This window comes from Mus pahari, chromosome 2 (assembly GCF_900095145.1).
Source record: "Mus pahari chromosome 2, PAHARI_EIJ_v1.1, whole genome shotgun sequence".
NCBI classification, from domain to species: Eukaryota; Metazoa; Chordata; class Mammalia; order Rodentia; family Muridae; genus Mus; species Mus pahari.
The window spans coordinates 73,660,779-73,681,232 of record NC_034591.1 but is presented as its reverse complement, the minus strand read 5'-3'; the positions used below and the strand labels follow the sequence as shown (position 1 = coordinate 73,681,232).

At 43.7% G+C, this 20,454-nt stretch overlaps 1 protein-coding gene across 1 annotated transcript in view; it reads right to left on the bottom strand.

The window, feature by feature from the left end:
- The window catches only part of Gars (glycyl-tRNA synthetase), a 41,230-nt gene that overhangs the window by 10,756 nt on the left and 10,020 nt on the right, over nt 1-20,454 (bottom strand). The window contains exons 3-11 of the mRNA XM_021190591.1: nt 20,043-20,145; nt 17,898-18,039; nt 15,967-16,055; nt 14,983-15,059; nt 12,160-12,305; nt 8,089-8,238; nt 5,716-5,878; nt 3,290-3,454; nt 38-145 (exon numbers count right to left, since the gene is read on the bottom strand). Coding sequence (XP_021046250.1) covers nt 38-145; nt 3,290-3,454; nt 5,716-5,878; nt 8,089-8,238; nt 12,160-12,305; nt 14,983-15,059; nt 15,967-16,055; nt 17,898-18,039; nt 20,043-20,145 — 1,143 coding nt within the window. The remainder of the gene's footprint in view (nt 1-37; nt 146-3,289; nt 3,455-5,715; nt 5,879-8,088; nt 8,239-12,159; nt 12,306-14,982; nt 15,060-15,966; nt 16,056-17,897; nt 18,040-20,042; nt 20,146-20,454) is intronic.

The window sequence follows — 20,454 nt, the reverse complement described above, 5'->3', positions numbered from 1 at the left end:
CCTTTGGCCTGAACTTTGGAGTGGCCAGAAAGGATATGGGCTCTTTCAGGGGTTTCTCAGCTACTAGTGGAACTTTGGTGGCTCGAGCATGACAGGAGAGGTCGTAGCAGGAACGGTCGGCACATCCAACAATCTCAATCCAGCCCTGGGAAGACAGAACTAACAAATTCACTGACCACTCACACTGGCTTTGCTAATGAAAGCATGCAGACAGTAACTAATCCTTCCAAATATTCCAGGACAATTGAATTATAGACTCTCCAATTAGATTTTGTAAATTATTAAAGAGAATAGTTTCATACATCAGGCAGTTAACAGATCTATACGGTACACAGAGAATCCACACTGTATATGAAGTGGCTTTATTTTCCAGACTGGCTTACAATGTCATATTACTATCCAGTAAATGAATAATCTACAGGTTGATTATGAAAATTTAACAGATATCTGACCAAAACCTATAGATTTGGCTCAAATTTGTAGCCAGGACTCAAATGTGGCAGAAACTACTCCTCCCTCTGAATAGCGTGCCATCAAATGGCTAACTGAACAAGGCAGGGCAAGGCTGTAAGTTCTGGTACTCAGTTCACCTGACTGAACAGAAAGAAACTCATAAAATATGGGTAAAGAGGAACTAGGTGTCAGACTCCATTTCTTTTTCATACCTAAGGTAGCAATTGTTTCAAGTAGCATACAATGGACTGACTGCCAGCATCACTGTAAACCCCTGCAATGAAATCCTAACTGACACCAAGGCGCCTTTAGGAAGTCAGTAGGTCACCAAGTGCTCCTCATTAGCCAGCTCAGCGGAGAGCTATCCTGCCCTCTTTCCAACAGGGGTGAAGAAAAGATGGCAGTCATCAACCCAGTAAAGAGCTCTTAACCAACCCAGAGCACACCAGATTCTGTTCCTGGACTGTACCTTCTAGAAATTTGTTGTATTCTGTTGCAAGCATAAACCAAGACACAACCTTACAGATGTGCTCTGTAAGAACAAGAGCCTATAAAGCACACAGGCTTGAAGTCAGAGAGTTTAGACTACAGCCCAGTTCCACCTCCTCTCCAGCTTAAGGCTTGGGAGACTCTTACCCCTTAGCATTTGAGCATTCTCAGGAAGAGAAGAGATGCAGAGGATTGCATAAGATAATGTAACGCACTTAGAAGCACAGCTTGTAACAGCAACAAATGTGAATGAACAAGAAAGTAAAGTGGACAGAAGGCAGGCCAGGCCAGGGTCGGCATCTCAACTGACACCTGTGTGCTCTACTTTAAGTTAAACCAATACAACAGGGTGAAAAGAGAAAGGCAATAACTATTCATTACACAAAATCAAGAAATATTTTATTAGTTTAATATGAAAATAAGGAAATGTCAAAAAAAATTAGGAGAGTGGAAATATATGTGATATCTGAACTCTTAAATAAAATAATTACTATCCACCTGGCACTTTTGTGTCACTGTTTCCTCCTCTAGGACAAGCAGTCCCTGCTGGAGGGAGCAAGGAGACCCAGAGGCTCACGAAACTCACCAGAACTTAAGATAGCCAAGAAGCCCAAATAACCCCTAAGACTCAGGAGCCCCTGCCCGGGTTAGCTCAGCCATAAACCTTCATTAGGGGAAGAGAAGGTGGTGTAACTGCCTGCAAGATGCACACACACCACCAGTGACTCAGCTTTCTACAGCTGTTACACTTGTCCATGGTGGGGAGAGGCTTTTGGTATTAAGCTGTCTGAAGGTCATTCATGGTCTAGTAAGTAGGTAACCCCAATAAACTCAAGTGTACTGGCTAGTTTTGTGTCAAATTGACACAGGCTGGAGTTATCACAGAGAAAGGAGCTTCAGTTGGGGAAATGCCTCCATGAGATCCAGGTGTAAGGCATTTTCTAAGTGATCAAGGGCGGAGGTCCCCTTGTTGGNGGTGCCATCTCTGGGCTGGTAGTCTTGGTTCTATAAGAAAGCAGGCTGAGCAAGCCAGGGGAGGCAAGTCAGTAAAGAACATCCCTCCATGGCTTCTGCGTCAACTCCTGCTTTTTGACCTGCTTGAGTTCCAGTCCTGACTTCCTTGGTGATGAACAGCAGCATGAAGTGTAAGCTGAATAAACCCTTTCCTCCCCAACTTGCTTCTTGGTCATGATGTTTGTGCAGGAATAGAAACCCTAAGACACTCAGTGACTCAACAAGCTGAATTTGAAAGGAACTGTCTCTTTGGTTTGTCTTTGCCCTCTCTGTGGTAAGCAAGCATTTCTATATGGTTTCCCAGGAAAGCAACACAGCAGCACACACACCAAACAAGCTTGCAAAGAACAGACTTTCGTATTTCTTATCTAAGTCCAAAAAAGGCAAAAAGAAAATGTCCAAAGCAGCACCACCAGCAGCCTGCAAGCCTGGAAGCCCAGCGATGGACAGACAGGAGGACAGGTTTAAGGCTAGCCTTGGCTACATGGGTAATTGAGAATAACCTGGGCTATGTGAGATCTTGATTCAAACAAACAAAAAACCCAAAGTCCAAACAATAGAGATATGCATGCTATCACACATTTACACATGCATGTTATCCACAGAAAAATCATCTAGAAATCGGGAATGTTGGAGACCTGCTAATCCTAGCACTGGGAAGGCTCAGGCAAGAGGTTTATGACTTATGCCAGCCTGTGCTAACAGAGATGACTGCGTTTTATAAAAGTAACACACAAAGCCAATGATCTCATGTAGCTCAGGGACCCTGAGACACAGCAGCTTCTCTCCCTGTCCATGAAGATGCCTCTCCAACATGCAGCGGGAAGAGCCAGAGACTCAGGTCTTGCTCAGGTATCTCCAACACTACCCACACACAGAAGTTAGCTATATCCTGCTGATTTTCATTCCTAAACATGGGACTGGAATGGAAGGACATGATGGGGGTGATCTGAAGATCTCTGGATTTTTATCAAATACAAAGAGAGAAAGAGACCAGAATCTATCTTCTAAATCTACCAAATAATTCTCTAAGGGGAAATGCTTTTAACCCTACCACCACTGCCAGTGTTTGCTAGATGCCTGTCAGGAGGCCGGCCCATCACAGCTCCACTGAGGAATGGTATAGCACTATGCCCCCAAGAACAGACACACCTGTGCCACCCCACCATCACCCTTCCCTCCCTAGCTAAAGCAGCTATCTGTCTCCCAAGGGCTTTCCAACACATAGGGTGGCTCCTCTTTACAAGGTAACTGCTGTCTGGTTAGTTCTTTGGTCCACTCTGGCATGAAGAGCAGTAAGCAGTGGTGTAAAGCATCACTGCGGGCTACTCACATAGGACGTTTTGGACTCGGCATCCCAGCAGTCGCAGGCGTAATGGGCCATCTCATTCTCCATATGCTGCCGGAAGCGGAGTTTATCAGGAGATATTCCAACCTTCGTGAGGTAGAGGTAGATGCGGCCAATAAAATAGCCTAACACTGAGTTGTTAATCACACCCTGAACAAATAGAAGAGCAGCAAAGAAGAAAGGTACAAGTTAATATCTCTGAAGGCTGAGGCACTCTGTCTACCTGCATACCTGGCTACTTCAGTTTACTGAAAACAGGACACACACAGTCAACGTTCTTCCTACTGAAAGAACAATGTCAAATACCCACAAGGTGATCTTAAGTTATTTTTAAAATGCCAAGGTAACAAGTTAATAATGAAGTTATTCAAAATATATCTAAGACATTGGGTTCTAACACTTGGGAGGCAGAGCCAGGCAGATCTCAGGCTAGCCTGGTCACATAGTGAGTTCCAGGACAGCCAGGGCTAAACAGTGAGACTTTGCCTTGAAAAACAACACAAACAACAAAATGTCTAACACATCTGTCCAACTGACTCAGCCCTATACCATACACTTTCTACATCCAGTCACACATAAGCCTAACTTAAATTAACAAACTAAACAGATATATTGAGGTTTTGTTTGTTCTAAAAAATGTCTTCTTGTCCACTGAAATTCATCTGCTCCATATAGAACATATCAGTTTATAACTTTAGTATTGGACCTTAGATACCATCTAGCCCTATCTCCCATCACTGCAAGGATGTCTACTGGTTAGTTTTATCAACTTGACAAAAACCTAGGTATCCCTGAGTAGGAATCTAAACTGAGGAACTGCGTCCACCATACTGGCCAGTGGATATTTTCTTGACTGCTGTGGAAGGCATGCAAGTCCTTGTGCTCACAGATAAGCACTAAGGAAGCCATAACAGTAAGCACATAGGTAGGGTGTCTATTCAAAGGGAGAGATGCAGAACCCGCTCTCCACCCAGAAGACAGAACTGGGAAGAAAGCTGGGAACAAACTTGGATGACAGCCGGGTGACCTCTGAGCTATCTGTGTGGCCAGGCCACAGCTGATCCTCCCCAGGACTCTTATCTTGGGCTTCTTTGTCTCAATCTATGGCACTATCTGTTTTCTTGAGCCCGGTTTCTCAGTTAAGATGTTACTTGTACTTTACAAAGAGTTCCACGGAGACACGTCTTAAGCCTTGTTGTGCACATAGGACTGAGTTACTTATCACCAGGAAACTTTTTTTTTTTTTCTTCAAATTGTGGTGTGCTTAAATATGCCTGTGGTCAGACTCTCAAAGTTTGAACCAATACTGACTACTGAATCACACTGAACTGAACTAGATTATCTCCTGAGGACAGTTATTCTGCTGGTCATGGACACAGAGACCCCCTGTAGATTGCTGATTCATAATCCACTACAGGCGATACCATCCCTGGGAGGTAGACCTGAGGTGTATAAGAACGGTACCTTAGTAAGCTGAGAGGCAAGCCAGTAACTAGCATTTCTCTATTGGCTTCTGCTTCAAGCTCCTACCCAGCTCCCCTCAGTGATGGACTATAGCCTACCAATAAGTGTTTATAATAAACCCTTCCCTCCCAAGTTGCTCTGCTTATGGCATTACTCCTGGGGAGCGGGTGATACCTCTTCTTGTATACTTCTAAGTTAGAAGAAGCTGAGTGCTTTCCAGGCGAGCCATTCACTATTGGGAAGCAGCTAATGAGGGCATTCACTCACTCATTTCTCCAGGCAGATATTTAAAGAAACAATGAAATATACAAGGCCTAAAGCCCATGCTGTGGGCAAACACGGGGGCTTGGATCCCTTGGTGCTTGCTTTCCCTGGGTAAATTTCTGTCTCTTCCAAAGTTGTGCAAATTGTTAAATCAAATTGCAAATCAGTTAGATACAGGATAGTTGAAACTAAGACCAATTTTTAAATGCTGTGTGTGGGCAGAGGACAACTTTCAGGAGTTGGTCCTCTCCTTCCACCATGTGGGTCCTGGAATCAAACTCAAGTCATCAAACTTCACAGCCGGTCAGCCTGCTGGGCCACTTCCCAGGCCCATCTGAGAACCGTTGGCCCAGAATTGGTGGTTCAGATCATTTTCTCTCTTGATACTAATACCACAAAGTAAATTCTATATAAAACAAACACTATATGGGGACTGGAACTGCAGCTTAGAGCTAGGTCACTTGCTCAACAAGAACCTAGGTTTGCGCATCAATACCACAAAATACAAAAACTGTCAGGGCTGTAAATATAGTTCAGGCACTTGCCTGACCTACACTGCTGCAAAATAAGTAAGAAAAAATATCACCAGAGTCAACTATTTCATTACTCAGTGCACAACCAAGCTGCCAACTCCTGCCACTGCTCACTGGGCATCATCTACATCAGTTCCCCCAGAATCTTACCTGTTCAACAGCATCTCCCAGACGCATCTTCCGAGCAGACTGTCCAGTGACCTGGGCTTTTGCTGAGTACAAATAAAGGCAGAGGTCGGCCACACTCTGGAACTTAGGATGGTCTTTCTCAGTGGGATCTACAAAGTGCTCAATCTCTGCCATTGTGAATTCCCTAGAAGGAAAAACAAGATCAAAATCTGCATGCCTAACTGTATAACTAAGTCTGTCAACAAGGCTCCCATTTCCAGCTGCTCACTCCAAAGGGCCCCAACCCCGGGCTTTTCTTACGACTGGCTTCCTAAAGAAATTACCCAAAGATTTCTGGATTAGGTTTGTGTAGGAGATTGCTCTTTTAAAAAACACCAATAACTGGCCTAGGATACAACTTGTGGTAGAAAGCAGGCTCGGCACGCTCAAGGTCTTAGGTGTGAGCCCTAACAACGAAATAACCACAACAACAGAAATAACCACTCCTCTCAATAGTAATCCTTTCTATATAGCTATAACCGAGTATCGGTTATAAATAAAAGTAATTTTAAGGGCTGGTGAGATGGCTCAGTGGGTAAGAGCACCCGACTGCTCTTCCAAAGGTGCAGAGTTCAAATCCCAGCAACCACATGGTGGCTCACAACCATCCTTAACAAGAGCTGACTCCCTCTTCTGGAGTGTCTGAAGACAGCTACAGTGTACTTACATATATAATAAATAAATAAATCTTTTTAAAAAAAAGTAATTTTAAAAAGCAGATTAATAGGAAACAAGCAAAGGTCACATAGAAGAGAAACAAAATGCTGGATAGTAACAGCCACATAAAATGACTCTGCTTAAAGCATCAGATCTCTGCATAAATATATACCAAAGGAAGTCACAGACATTTACTTTTCGAAGAATAGGAAATTAGAAGTGAACTGAAATGGTTCTCCAGGTTTTAAAGCAGGTTGATTGACTGTGTTTTATAGCTCCAAACAAGAAAATGACTGATAATGGCACCAAACAGATGGTCTCGTTAGAGTGAGAGCGTCTAAATAAAGCATGATTCTAGGCAAGGGACGCTGGGCATGAACTGAACAAGCCACGATCAAGCTCAGCACATAATGACGAAATAAGTACGCACATGGCAATGGTTTTCCAAAGAGATTTCTCTGAACTGCAATTTAGTAGCTATTACAGGGGAAGGGAGAGTGGTTTAAGTTAATTTTATGAGTCAAAATCTTTTTTAAAAATGGACACAATCTCACTGGTGTACTCTCGCGATTATCACAGATGTTTTAGAAGCAACACAAATTGCAGAGATTGGCCCTAAACACATGAAATGTACTGCCAAGAGCCCTGGGTTTTTAATTTTACTCGTTAATGGCACTTTTTTCCTTGGTCCCAGAGCACTAAGTCTTAATTATCTTTCAACAACTATAAAATGTGTACACATGAAAATGCAGGTGAATATGGTGCTGTGACCTCACAGAACTTACACTGGGGCTAATAGGAATTAACTTTTACTGTGCAGAGAAGACGGCTTAAGGGTCCTACCCAGAATCCCCCAAGTACCGCTGTCAAAGTCTTCCCGTGTGTTCTATAGAAAACTTCATGTCAACTGCAGTTACTAACGCACTAATAATATTACCATCTCAGTACCTGCTGAAGGGTTAAGGTTGTGGCCTCCAAAGTGACAACTGAAAGGCAATGATCTACAGAAGACAGACTGGTCGCGAGCTTGCCTTTGGTCACCAGTCCAGGGGTGTATGTGTGGCTACACAACCTATGTTTGTATGGAATAAAGTGCTCAGAATGAAGATGTCAAAAAGAAATGTGGAAATCATAAACTTAAATCATGGTAAGTTTCTAGAGAAAGAGACTAACCAGTGCCCTTCTCACTCACACCAGACAGAGCAGGATGTCAGACAGGCAGGTGTACGAACTCAGCGGTGTTGGCTTGCCAGCCGCCCTGTCGTAAACCCCTACAGGCTTACACCTATACACAGGCACCTACAAGAGGGTGCATCCAGGACACAGCTTCCAGCAAAGCCACCTGCCCAGGACAGGGACACACACATGCACACGCACACGCACACACGAGCAAGAGAAAGACAGAGACAGAGTCAGAGACCCGTCCGACCCTGTACTCCACAGCACTGACAGAAATGCACTAGTTTTAACATCATCGTTAACATCATGATCTCTACACCCTCAGGAGCTGGTGAGCAAAGAAATGAATTCAGACCAAGTAGGAACCGGACGCTCTCATCTTTGCTCTTCCCTTTCGTTAATCAAAACTGCCACCTTTACCAGAGGGTACACTTAGAAAAAAACAGAAACAAACTGTGATCAAGGTTAAAGTACAAGTGTGGCGGTTTCCACCTCCATCCCGACGCCAACAGTGCGTACCTGACTCGGATCAGCCCAGACCGAGGCGAGATCTCATTTCTGAAGGAGTTTCCAATCTGGGCAGCAGCAAAAGGCAATTTCCCTTGGTTGAATTCCAAAAGTCGTTTGAAATTCAGGAAAATTCCCTGTGCAGTTTCTGGTCTCAGATATCTGTAAAATTAAATAAACCAGTCTGTTACAAGTAAGACAATGTGCTTTCCAATAAAACAAAGCCGGTTACAAGTAAACTCCCACAACTATCTTTTTCACAGTAAAATTATACTTAAGGCCTAAATAAAAGATTTTCAAAGGAAGAGATCTTGCCCTAAGGAGCAAACACTCCCACAGAACCATGGGGACAGACTAAGAACTTGGGATGGCCAAAATGCCATCCAAACTCTCCTTATCGCTTCACGCCAAGTCAACTTCTCTGAGTGTCGCGACAGTGGTCTGAATGAGAATGGCCCCACTCATCCCCAAGTTTGAATACTTGGTACCCAGTTGACGGGGCTGTTTGGGGAAGTACTAGAAAGCACGGCCTTGTTGGAGGAGCTGTGTCACTGGTGGTAGACTGAGGTTTCAAAAGATTCCCGTCATTCCCAAAGTGCTCTCTGCCTCCTGCTTGTGGTTGGTTCCTGCCACCATGCCTTCACTTTGACGTCAGACTCTAACCCTCTGAAACCTTAAGCAGCTGGATACTCTCTTTCCTAAGCTCCCATATTCCCTCGCTTGCCCTGTTCCCTCTCCCATCTCCCACTCCACTTAACCCTCCCTTTCTAGTTCCCCCTTTCTCTCTCCTACACTACATTCTACTTCCCCACCCCTCTGACTACTTGGATTACAGTGTATAATTATTGAAACGTTAAATACTAACATTCACATATAAGGGGAAATGTAGTACTTGTCTTTTGAGGTCTAGGTTACTTCACTCAGAATCTGTTTTTTTCCTATTCCATCCATTATCCAAGGTATTGCTTCCTTGGTGATTTCTCAGCATGTTTGTTATTTGTACAAAAAGGCTGCTGACTGTGTTAACTGCGTCCTGCTATTTTGTCGATGATGTAGAGATCTCCTGGTGAAAGACCCTAGGATCTTTTAGGGGCACTAACACTAATGGCCTTTTGAAAAGGCATAAGGAAACCTACTACTATAGAAGCTTCCTTTAAAAAAACAAAGTCAACATATAACATGAGAGACAATACCCCAAGGAGACAACTTATGCTACCAGTGTCTGAAATTGGGTTATATTTAGTCATTGGCCAAAGGGTTTCATGGGCCTCCCCAAATATCACAAGTTACTGGTTGCTCTCCACAACCTGACAGTAAGGTCCTATGCTAAAAACACAACTTACTTATTATGTCATCAAACATGGAGAACTTGAAACTTCATCCCGACTAACTAGCTTTCATGGTACTAGACATACCTGCCTGCAAGATACACTAGTGCAATAGTAGCGCAGTGTTAGGATAACCAACCACCTGTTTAAAAACTCCAACTTATAGCCCACTTCATGAAATGGAACAGTACTTGATACTGCTAAAGGGGCCAAGAGCCGAAACTACACAGGTAATAGGCCTAAGGGAAACTATTATTAAATTATGCCTAATGACACACTACTGTACCTAAACATCAGAGCACTCAACCCACACTAGAGAAGCTTCTCTCAGAGGATGGTAATTAACATGGACCACAACTGAACAATGTGCAGTGAGAGACTTCGGAGCACTCAGTCTAACTGGTATGGTTTCATTACACCCCTCCCTTCACAGCTCAGAGACCTGTGTGGGAAAGGAGGTGAAAAGATTCAGAGAGCCAGGGGTGGTGGATAACTCCCAGGAAACAGTATCTTACACAGACAACAGGGCTGATGTACACATGACCTCACAGAAACCATGGTAGCATGCACAAGGTCTGTACAGGTCTGGGCCACGTAGAGTTCCATCACTGAGAAGGGGAAGTGGGCACAGAATCCCAGCCCTAACCAAGACGCTATTTGCAACTGATACCTACTGGGAAAAAAAACAATGTTTTTTACAATGGAGTGTGTTGCTGGGTATATCAACCACACTCCGGGGAAGGTCTCATGCCCAGGAACAGGTGTGTGTGTGGGTGTGTGTGGGTGTGTGTGTGTGTGTGTTCGTGTTAGATTTTGTTTTGGTTCTCGGAGCATGTTGCTGTTTTGAAAGAGTAAGAACATGAGGTTAGGTGGTAGAGAGGTAGGATGATCTGGGAGGATCTACACAAAACTTTGAATCCCACAGAGCAACACACTTCCTCCAACAAGGACACACCTACACCAACAAGGAGCCTTCCAAACAATTCATCAGCTGGGCTGAGTGTGCAAATCTGTAAGACCAAGAGGGTGTGCTCACTCAAACCACAACAGCATTACAGCCAGTGCCCTCTCTAACTTCAGAAAAGACTCTGTGCAAAATATTCACTTCAAAAGTGTTCCTAGAGGCTTACTGCAAAATAGTAAAACAAGTTTAAAACCAAGAAAAAGAAACCCTGAAGTTTACTGTCTTTCATTCTAACAAAACACCTATTCATTTTTATGGCCCTTTCCAGGTTTCATTAAAATATAAGTGTGGCTACAGGGTATATTCTAAGTAGTGTGTATAAAACTATGCCATTTCCTGTATGATCTTATACTTTTCCTAATTTTAAATAAGTAAATGCTCACAGGTTAACTGTGACTGAACGTCAGACTGAAATGATCTACTTTACTACAATTATTTTAACCTCTCTCAAGTCAATAGACAAATAAGCTATTCTTACTTTCAACTAAAATACTTATGGTTTTTTTTCCTTTTAGATTATTTCCTAAAATGGCCCGTGTCCTAGTTAGGGTTTCTGCAGCTGTGATGAAACATGATGAACAAAGCAACCCAGAAGGGAAAGGGTTTACTCAGCTTACACTTCCTTAGCACTGTGCATTACTGAAATCAGAACAGGAACTTTAATGCAGTAGGAACCTGGAGGCAGGAGCTGATGCAGATGCCATGGAGCAGTGCTGCTTGGTGATTAGCTCCTCCCACTTTCTTACAGAACCCAGGATCCTCAGTCCACAGACAGCCCCACCCATCAACCACTAATTAAGAAAACGACTTACAGCTGAGATCTCATTTTTCTCAGCTGATGCTCTCTCTCTCCAGGTAACTCTAGTTCATGTCAAGCTAGTATAAAACTAGCCAGCACAGGCTGAAGGTGGCTCTCGATAGGAAGTCTGCTTGCTGCCACAGCTACGAACCTGAGTTCAGTCACTGGAACCCACATGGTGGAGAGGATTAACCTAAGAAAAGTACCTTTCACTGCTTGAAAATTACATACTTATACAAAGGTATGTCAGGTTGAAATATTAAAAAGGGGGGGAGTGTTAAGGGGGAAAAAAAAAATCAAGGCCCACATTGCATTAAAAGAGAAAAGGAACTGCACATGATCTTATGCTGTGTGTGCAGAGTCAAGGGAAGTGAGACAGGCCTACATATGCAGAGCCTCAAAACTGGCAGCTCTGCTGCCTGCATAAAAGCTGTCTTTCCCCCCCTTCCCTTCTCCCTTGCTAACCCCTCCCCACCTCCACCCCACCCCCACCCCGGTAATCTGGACTCCAGCTCTTAACCGCTGAGTCATCTCACCACCTCATAAAAGCTGTCTTATATTTTAAGAGTGTGTGCTGGACCCACACTCTCCAGCACCATGGGCCACTAGATAGATCTACGTTAAGTGAAAATAAAATGAATGTTGAAATTCAATCCTCAGAAACACTGGCTTCTTTTTAAATGCTAAAAAGCCACACATGACTAGTAACTCTAGTTATTAGTTACAACACGGCACAAAATGAAAACTGCAATGGATGGATTCAATCATTTCTAAATATAATATATACACAATGACATAAAAACACTCTCTGCCCGCCGCCCATCCTGGAAGCTTACTGGAAGGTCTGATGATCATGGACTTCAGCAAACACAACCCCATCCTGCTTTAGCTCATGAGCCTGCAGTTTCCTCTTGGCCCTGAGCTTTACCCTTTGTCACAGGCAATTTTAATAAGTGTGTTAGATAAACAAATAAATGAAAAGCAATACGTACCCAGGCATATTTCCTCCAGGCCCGATGAAGGTCTGGAACATTAAGTTAAAAGGTACCGGAGGGGACAGGTCATTGCCAGTGGTGGGAGATTTTACATTATAGTTCACAAAAAGATCCGCAAGTTCTTGTTGTCCATAGTTATCAAGCTAAGGGCCACATAGAAAAGATAATGAGTGCAAACGTTACAGAACAAGGCACAAGATCAAGTACTATCTGCAGCTGCGACCCACCACTGTTCCAGCCACACTAAGCGCAGGTCACCAGCCCACTAACCAGTAAAAACCCACTAACAAGGACAAGGTCTGCCAGGGGAAAAAACGGTTGACTCCAGGCCTGAGACATGAAGCAAACACAACGAGACTAAGAGCATCCTGTCACATCAGTGAGCAAGGAAGTTCCTGAAGAGTGCTAAGGTGCACTGACTCAGCGGACACTCCCGCAGCTCAAACCAGACAGTCCGACCCTCGTGACAGCTACTACTAACGGAAACAGAACAGCACAAAACCATGCAGACAGGTGGGAACTCACTGCATCCATTTGGGCTTTATGAAAATGATGGCCCGTGCACTTTTCGATGGATAGTAAGGATCTAACAAATTGTTTAAAGCAAGATAGAGGCATCGATCAAAGAGGAAGTCTTCCTCATTTTCTTCCTCATTTTCTTCAGTCAGAGGACAAGGTCATTTTGGAATGCTCATCATCTCATGGGCCTGGGTCATGCTCAGTGACGGCCCCATGGAGAAGAGCACTTGCCAAGTGTCTAAACTCTAATGATTGCAGAGCCATGTGAACAGAGACTAAATTTGTTCTCTTACATTTATTCATATTCCATAAAGTAAAAAAACTCATTTCATGGAATTTTAAAGGATTTTTTTTTACCTTTCAATTATATTTTCTAATTTTTATTTTTTACTTTTTTGCAATAAAAAGTTTTAAAACTGGGGGCTGGAGAGATGGCTCAGCAGTTAAGAGCATTGACTGCTCTTCTGAAGGTCCTGAGTTCAAATCCCAGCAACCACATGGTGGCTCACAACCATCCGTAATGATATCTGACGCCCTCTTCTGGGGTGTCTGAAGACAGCTACAGTGTACTTACGTATAATAAATAAATAAATCTTTAAAAAACATTTTTTTAAACTGACTTTACAAATCTCTATATGCAGACAAAGGTCAACAAGATTGGGGGTGAGGGGAAGCAAGGGAAGTAAGCAGTCACAGTTGAGACCACACAGACAGACAGGGAAACAGGAAGCAAGCATCAGTGGCTGAGTCCACACACAGAAAGAGCCCTTCTATGGATGAATAAATCCGTGCTTCAGAGGAGCTCCCACAGTCCCACAGCGGCACTGGGATCACGGCATGAACTAATGTGGCTTTGCCATGACGTGGCTCCATACCAGCTGGGCTTTGAGCCATGAGGCTAGAGGCCGTTTCTGAGAACTGCATCAGCTGCCACTCTCACTCTTCACTGAGGTTTTATATATAACAACTGCAACAAAAATCACTGTCCTGAATACCAAAGTCTAGTGTTCAAACTGCAATCACAGGTCCCAGGTCTCAAAGTTTACTTTACTTGGAAATGAAAGCATCAGGTGAGATCAAAGACACTCTCCAAGGCATATATATGGCAATATCCTTAGTAATAATGCTGAACGGAAAACAAAAAATCAGAAGGGAAACGCAGGTGTAATGGTGCACAGCTTTAATCCCAGCACTGGGGAGGCAGGACAGCCAGAGCTACGTAGTGAAACCCTGTCTCCAAAAACAAAAAATAAAATAAATCAAGGACAATTATCAGTGTCTCTCATTTCCCTTTAATAAACGTGAAGCCTTGGAAAAGGAAGGAAATAGAAGGAACCCGTGAGACTGAGGCCACAGCTCCACTCTAGCGCTGGAAAGAGCTGCAACTATAGTACAACTATAATTAAAAATAATAATAACTTTCTAAACTTAACAACATTAGTGTGACAAGCTCTGGGCAAGGGACAAACTGTACACCACAGGGACTGACACTGCTAGACGGGTAAGCAGGCAGACTAACACAGTGTTTAAATGAAGAAGAAAATCTCACATCTGACATTGGAAGGCTAAGCTAATTATCAGAGAAGAATGTGAATGATTAAAAGAAAAATAGTCTAAGGGTAGCAAAGAGTCTAGCAATTTCCATGAAAGAAACACAAAATGTTAAAAATCAGCATGGTGGTGAAGGCTGATGAGGAATCCCAATTAAAAAAGATTTTAAAACAAACAAGCAAACAAAAAACCCAAAGGGGGTAGGTGGGAAGGTTCAGTGGGAAAGGGTATTCGGCGCCAAGCCTGACAGCCTGAGTTAATACCCAGGGATCTAAGCAGTGGAGGGAGAGCACCACCTGACCCCTAAAGCTGTCCTCTGGCCTCACCCTAGACCACAGCAGGGGCCACCCTTCCCTCACAAGGTGAATGAGTAAACTTGACAAAACCAAAACAAGCCAGCAAACGTTGGCGCTCTCTGCCCAGTTTTAGACAGTGATGGAAAGAAATGGGCTTCAGAGCCAGGCTACACTTGTAATCCCAACAGCTGAGAGGCTGAGGCAGGGGGATCACTTCAAGCTGGCGGCCAGCTTGGGCTACATTGTGAGATCTAGACTACTCTGGGCTAGACAGAGACTCCGATGAGAAGACGAAGAAGAGAAGTTAGGATCACAACTGCTGTCTTTAGCCACAGAAGAAAATGTAATGTATGTTCCATGACTGACATAGTGTAAGAAAAACTGTAAATGCATTTTGCTTAGGCGGAACTCCCGAAAGCCGAGGGTTGTTCTGATGTGTCTCCCGACTGCTCACCTGGGCCAAGACACTTTCCATCTCTGACTTCTTCTCAGCAGAGCACTTCTTATCCGACATCAGTTTCTGTAAATGAGCTAGAAGAACAGTGCTGGTAAGCGACAGTTTCCAGCAAGGAAGGAGGGCACATTCTGAGCGCCAATGCTGGGTAATGAAGACAAATACAAAGCCAGTGTTCTTTTTAAAAAATATATATTGGGGGGAGGAGCTGGAGAGATGGCTCAGCAGGTAAGAGCACTGACTGCTCTACTGAAGGCCCTGAGTTCAATTTCTAGCAACCACGTGGTGGCTCACAACCACCCATTATGAGATCTGATGCCCTCTTCTGGGGTATCTGAAGACAGCTACAGTGTACTTAATTATAATATTAAATAAATCATATATATATATATATATATATATATATATATATATATGTGTGTGTGTGTGTGTGTGTGTGTGTATATATATAATTTATATACTATATATAAATAAACATATTACTTATTTATTTTATATATATGAGTACACTATTGCTCTCTTCAGACACACCAGAAAAGGGCACCGGATCCCATTATAGATGGTCATGAGCCACTATGTGGTTGCTGAGAACTGAACTCAGGACCTCTGAAAGAACAGTCATCTCTCCAGGACCCGAAGCTAGTGTTCTTATCTTCTATTTGTTCGCTGACACTTCGCAGGGAGGTCTTGATATTACCTAGGTAGAAAACCTTGTGCTGATGATGGAATCCAGGACTCTAAACATGCTAAGCAGTCTACCACTGAGCTACAGTCCCGGCCCATAATAATGTCTTAATCACTTGCTGATTAGAAAAATTATTATCTGAATATAACTAATCTGTAGGTGACTCTGTAACATAAGCTTGAAATATATGTTTAATCTGAATATGTTAAAACTACAAGCCCATTTTTAAAAAACGGAAAAACTTGAGAAATAAGTTCAACCTTGTTTTGATCAAGCACAAGAAAGATGCAGACACATACCTTTCAACAGGTGGTCCGCTCGGAAGCACTCTCCGTTCTTCATGTCCTTCACCATGAAGTCAGCAAATTTGTCTACATGGCCAGAGGTCCTAAGTGAACAAGTAAACCAACAAGTGAACACACGATGTCACCTTAGCCGAGATCCCCTATGGAAACTTCTAGTTCTCTGGAAAGTTAGTTACGTCAAATGATGGTCTGCTGGGACACACAGGGGAAAGGATGTCTTGCTAGAGCAAGCACGTGAAAGAATGTTATCCTGAAGCAGACATATGTGAGGGGACACTTGATAAATATGACCCCACAGACAGTGGGGGATGAGCACTGAGCCTGGGTTTGGTTTGCTCTACCTCTCTAATTCTCTGCTCACCACAGGCATGTATTGGTTTGCCTTACGTTGTGTTGTTGAGCTCAACTTGTGGTAACTCCGACATTGAGAGAAACTTGCCCAAGAACTGCTCCTGAGATCCCCACAGCAGCTTTTAGCTCCTGCAGCTTCATCTCAGGCCGGTTGGCAAGACAGGCGGTTTCTTCAGGATTGAACTACAGCTGCTTGCTGAAAGGACTGGACTGCGGCTGCTGGTTCGAGCCTGTTGTCTGCCTGCCTAGAGAACTGGTCTGCAGCTGCTGAATCATGTTTGATGTTTACCACAGGACTGAACTGCTGCCAAAGAAGATCAAGCTTGCCCCCAAAGAACTACTGCAGAACAGGTCCGCTTCCCCCATATCCTATAACTTTTCTCTTCCACTACCTCTGCTGGGTGGTGGGCTAGAGGAGAGGTTGAACCCTTATTAAAAATAGGTGCAAAAAAATTATGCCTATAAGTATGTTTACCCAGAGTTTAGATTCATGCATATCAAGATGGAAACTCCATCTAAAGTAACAATATACGGCAGACAGAGACACATGCCCTGAGAAAACGCCTCTCTTCTACTCTCTCAAGTATTTCTCGCCCAGGAAAAGAGAGATTAGCTAGATTCTACACATTTACAAACTGTCTTAAGGCTGTAGGACATTTCAGGATAATTCAAGCTTAGCGAAGGCCAAAGCCATCAGGATCTGATGAGCTAAGACTCACAGCTCAGTAGATCCTCACCTACAGTGACATTAGTATTTAGTTACTATAAGTGGGACAAATAGTTCAACGAATTTATCCAGAGCTTACAGACTCATCAACAGGGACGTGATTACTAAGAGCACCTCAAAGAGGTGAATAATAAAAACTGTGCCTTCCCAGACAGCATTAAATGGTAATAAGGGCAAGACACAAAGTGGTAAGAATTCCTCTTGCACGGTTACAGAAACCCCACCCTACCTGCAATAATCGTAAATCTTAACCTTTGCATTTGGGTGAGAATGCAATTTACACCATGAAAATAAATAACCAAGGAAATATCCACAAATGCAAACAAATTCATAAATACTTTAACTTAAATCCCTAGGACAGCACACTAAACAACTATGTTACACTTGTAAAACAGAACACTATGCCATCATTAAAAAAAGTGCTTTTTAAAATTATCCATTCACTGTATGTCCGTATGTGGGTGTATGGGACAAGGTCAGAGGGCAAGCTGTTCACCCTCTATACCATGTGGGTCTAACTATTAAACTAAGGTTATCAGCTTTGCCGGAAAACACTCTGACCTGCAGAACCTCCCAATGGCTCCAAAAATGCTCATGACAGATCTAACTCCATACGTAAATGGTCACTTACATGAAAAGCGCACTGTGTTGGTCATGCTCAGAATATACTGGGACATACAGAACAAGGGGACAAACAGCAATTTCAACGTGGCCACCTGTGAGCAGCAGGTATGTATTGTTTTTGTTTGTTCTTCACTAATTTTCTAAATGAGCACAGATAGCTTTTGTAATCATAGGGTTAACTATTAACTTGTAAAGGCCCTCTCCCACCAAAGCAGAAGCTCACTTTAAAACTGGTTCAGGGGTGAGCATGGTGCAGTCAATTTCCAGGATCTGCTCCTCTTGGATAAAGTGCTGTCTCCAGGCCTGGATGATATTGTTCTTCAAAGCACATCCTACTGGCCCGAAGTCGTACAATCCACTGACACCTGTGAGGAAGAGAGGCAAACATGGCTTTTCCTGTCACTCTGACACAGATGTTGCCCACAGTGCAAGCCCTCTGTGCCAAAGAGCACTGCTTACTGCTGGCTGACCGTGGGAAATCTAAAAGCTCCCTCTACTCACTGAAAAGGCAGACTGCAATGTATGTGGAGAATCAGCTACACAGGCAGGGAACAATGACCTAAGGGCCAGCACTGCATTCTCTGATTTACTTTGGGTACTTGGGCTGTCATTTAACATTCAAAGATGTGCTTAGCAAATCCAGGCAATATACCCTGACAAAGCACTACAGGCTGATCACTTCGAGATCTGTTTAACCCTAGGCCTTTCTCATAGCACTCAGAAAAACTTGCGTCATCTTCCAGCCTGAAGAACACCTTCCCTGACCAATGCTCACAAAGAATAAGCCAAGGCCCATGTATGACAGCGGTCTGTGTGGAGGGGCAGCCAGGTATCAGAACTACAATGATGCTCTACATACCCAGGCACCAGCAGGCCTTAGGAAGAATGCACCAATATATACACAGCCACAGCAAATGCCTAATGTCTGAGCTTGTAATCACTACCCACTAAGAGAAAAAAGGCTCCAAGATTTCTCAGATGGAGTGAGAAACCTTGATACACTCAGCCTTTTCCCTCCCCTCAGTGCTCAGGGCACTTTGCAGAAGAGGTGGCAGAGTGTAAGGCCCGAGGGGATGCAGAACACCAAGGAGAGCAGGCCTTCTAAACAATAGGAGCAACACCTACGGGAACTCAAGAGACCGAGGCAGCATGCACAGGGCCTGCACATGCACAGGGCCTGCACGAGTCTGCACCAAACGGGGTCCTGGCACTGAAAGAAGCAGACACATGTCCCCAGCCCTAGCCCAGAGGCTAAAAGTTGGTTCTCTCTGAGGGACTCTCACTGGGGACACAAACTACTCCTAAGGGCAGGACATATGCCCAGCAGGAGATGCCAACAGAAAAGGAGCTCAAAGGTCATGCCAGGGTGCTTTCTTTTTCCTTCTGAAAATTTCTTTTATGTTTTAATTCTTTTCTTTCTTTCCATCCTAAGGGTCCTCTATGCACGCATTATGGCTTCCAGTTTTGCGTTCTTATGAGATTCCTGAGTGTGGGTGAGTGAGTCTCTGTGTCTTTATCTGCTTCTTGGGCTCTTTTTCTTCTGTTTGTTTCATTCCATTCCAATCTGGGGTTTTTTTTTTCCTCTCTTATTACATTTTATTTTATTAACCTTTAGATATCCGTTAGTTTTCCAGGGAGAGACAGAAAGGGGGTGGATATAGATGAGAGAAAAAGTGAGGATGAAATGGGAGGAAGAGAGGGAAGGAAAACAACTGCAGTACTGTATAGGAAAACTATCCATAAAAAACAAAGGCCAACAGTGGTGACACACATCTTTAATCCCAGCACTCAAGATGCAGAAGCAAGCGGACCTGAGTTTGAGGCCAGCCTGGTCTACAGAGTTCTAGGACAGAACAGACATGGCTACACAGAGAAACTCTGTCTCAGAAAAAAATATATATATAAACAAAGAAATAAATTTCTAAAGGGGGTGGGAGGGTAATTAACAGAGTAGGGAGCACTAAGAGTGGACATTATGCAAATATCAACAAAAATGCAAATTGCATGACTTCTCTCCTATATGGGATCTGACACAATTGAATAAACATTAGTTAGCAAGTCAAGCTCTTGACTAAACAGTAATTTGAATAGGTTTGGCCCCAAAGACACACATTAGAATGCTCGGCTCAAAGAGAGTGGCACTACTAAGAGGTGTGGCCTTACTGGAGGAAGTGTTGGGGTGGGCCTGAGGTTTACCACGCTCAGACTCTGCTCAGCGTGGAGAGACCCTCCTCCCAGCTGCTTGCAGAAGACAGTGTCCTGGCTGCCTTCTGATCAAGACGTAGAACTCAGCTTCTTCTCCAGCACCATGCCTGCCCAGATGCTGCCATGCTTCCCACCATGCCCTGTGGCTTCATTCACCCCCTACCTCCATAAATAGCAAAAGCTTGATCGTAGAAAAACCTCCTCTTCAACGTATCCTCCATTTTTGCTCTATCTATGATGTCATCTTTGGGCTGCAATGCCAGCTCCTACAAGAGCAAACAAGAAGAGAGTAACTAGACAGGTAAAGGAGTTCTACACATCTGAATTTGGTAGACTTCAGTGGAAAATGCCAGAGACATAGATGTTGAGGAGCTAAAGTGGAGGCCTCAGTCCACAAACCCTTTGAGCGACAGAAAAGAAGCTGTTATAGTTTGGATCTTAAAGTCCCAGTGACTCAGTGCTGAAGGCTCACTGGTTGTCCAGTTGACAGTTGGCTGGAAGTGGTGGAAACATCAGGAGATGTGCTTTTCTCTCTCTCTCTCTCTCTCTCTCTCTCTCTCTCTCTCTCTCTCTCT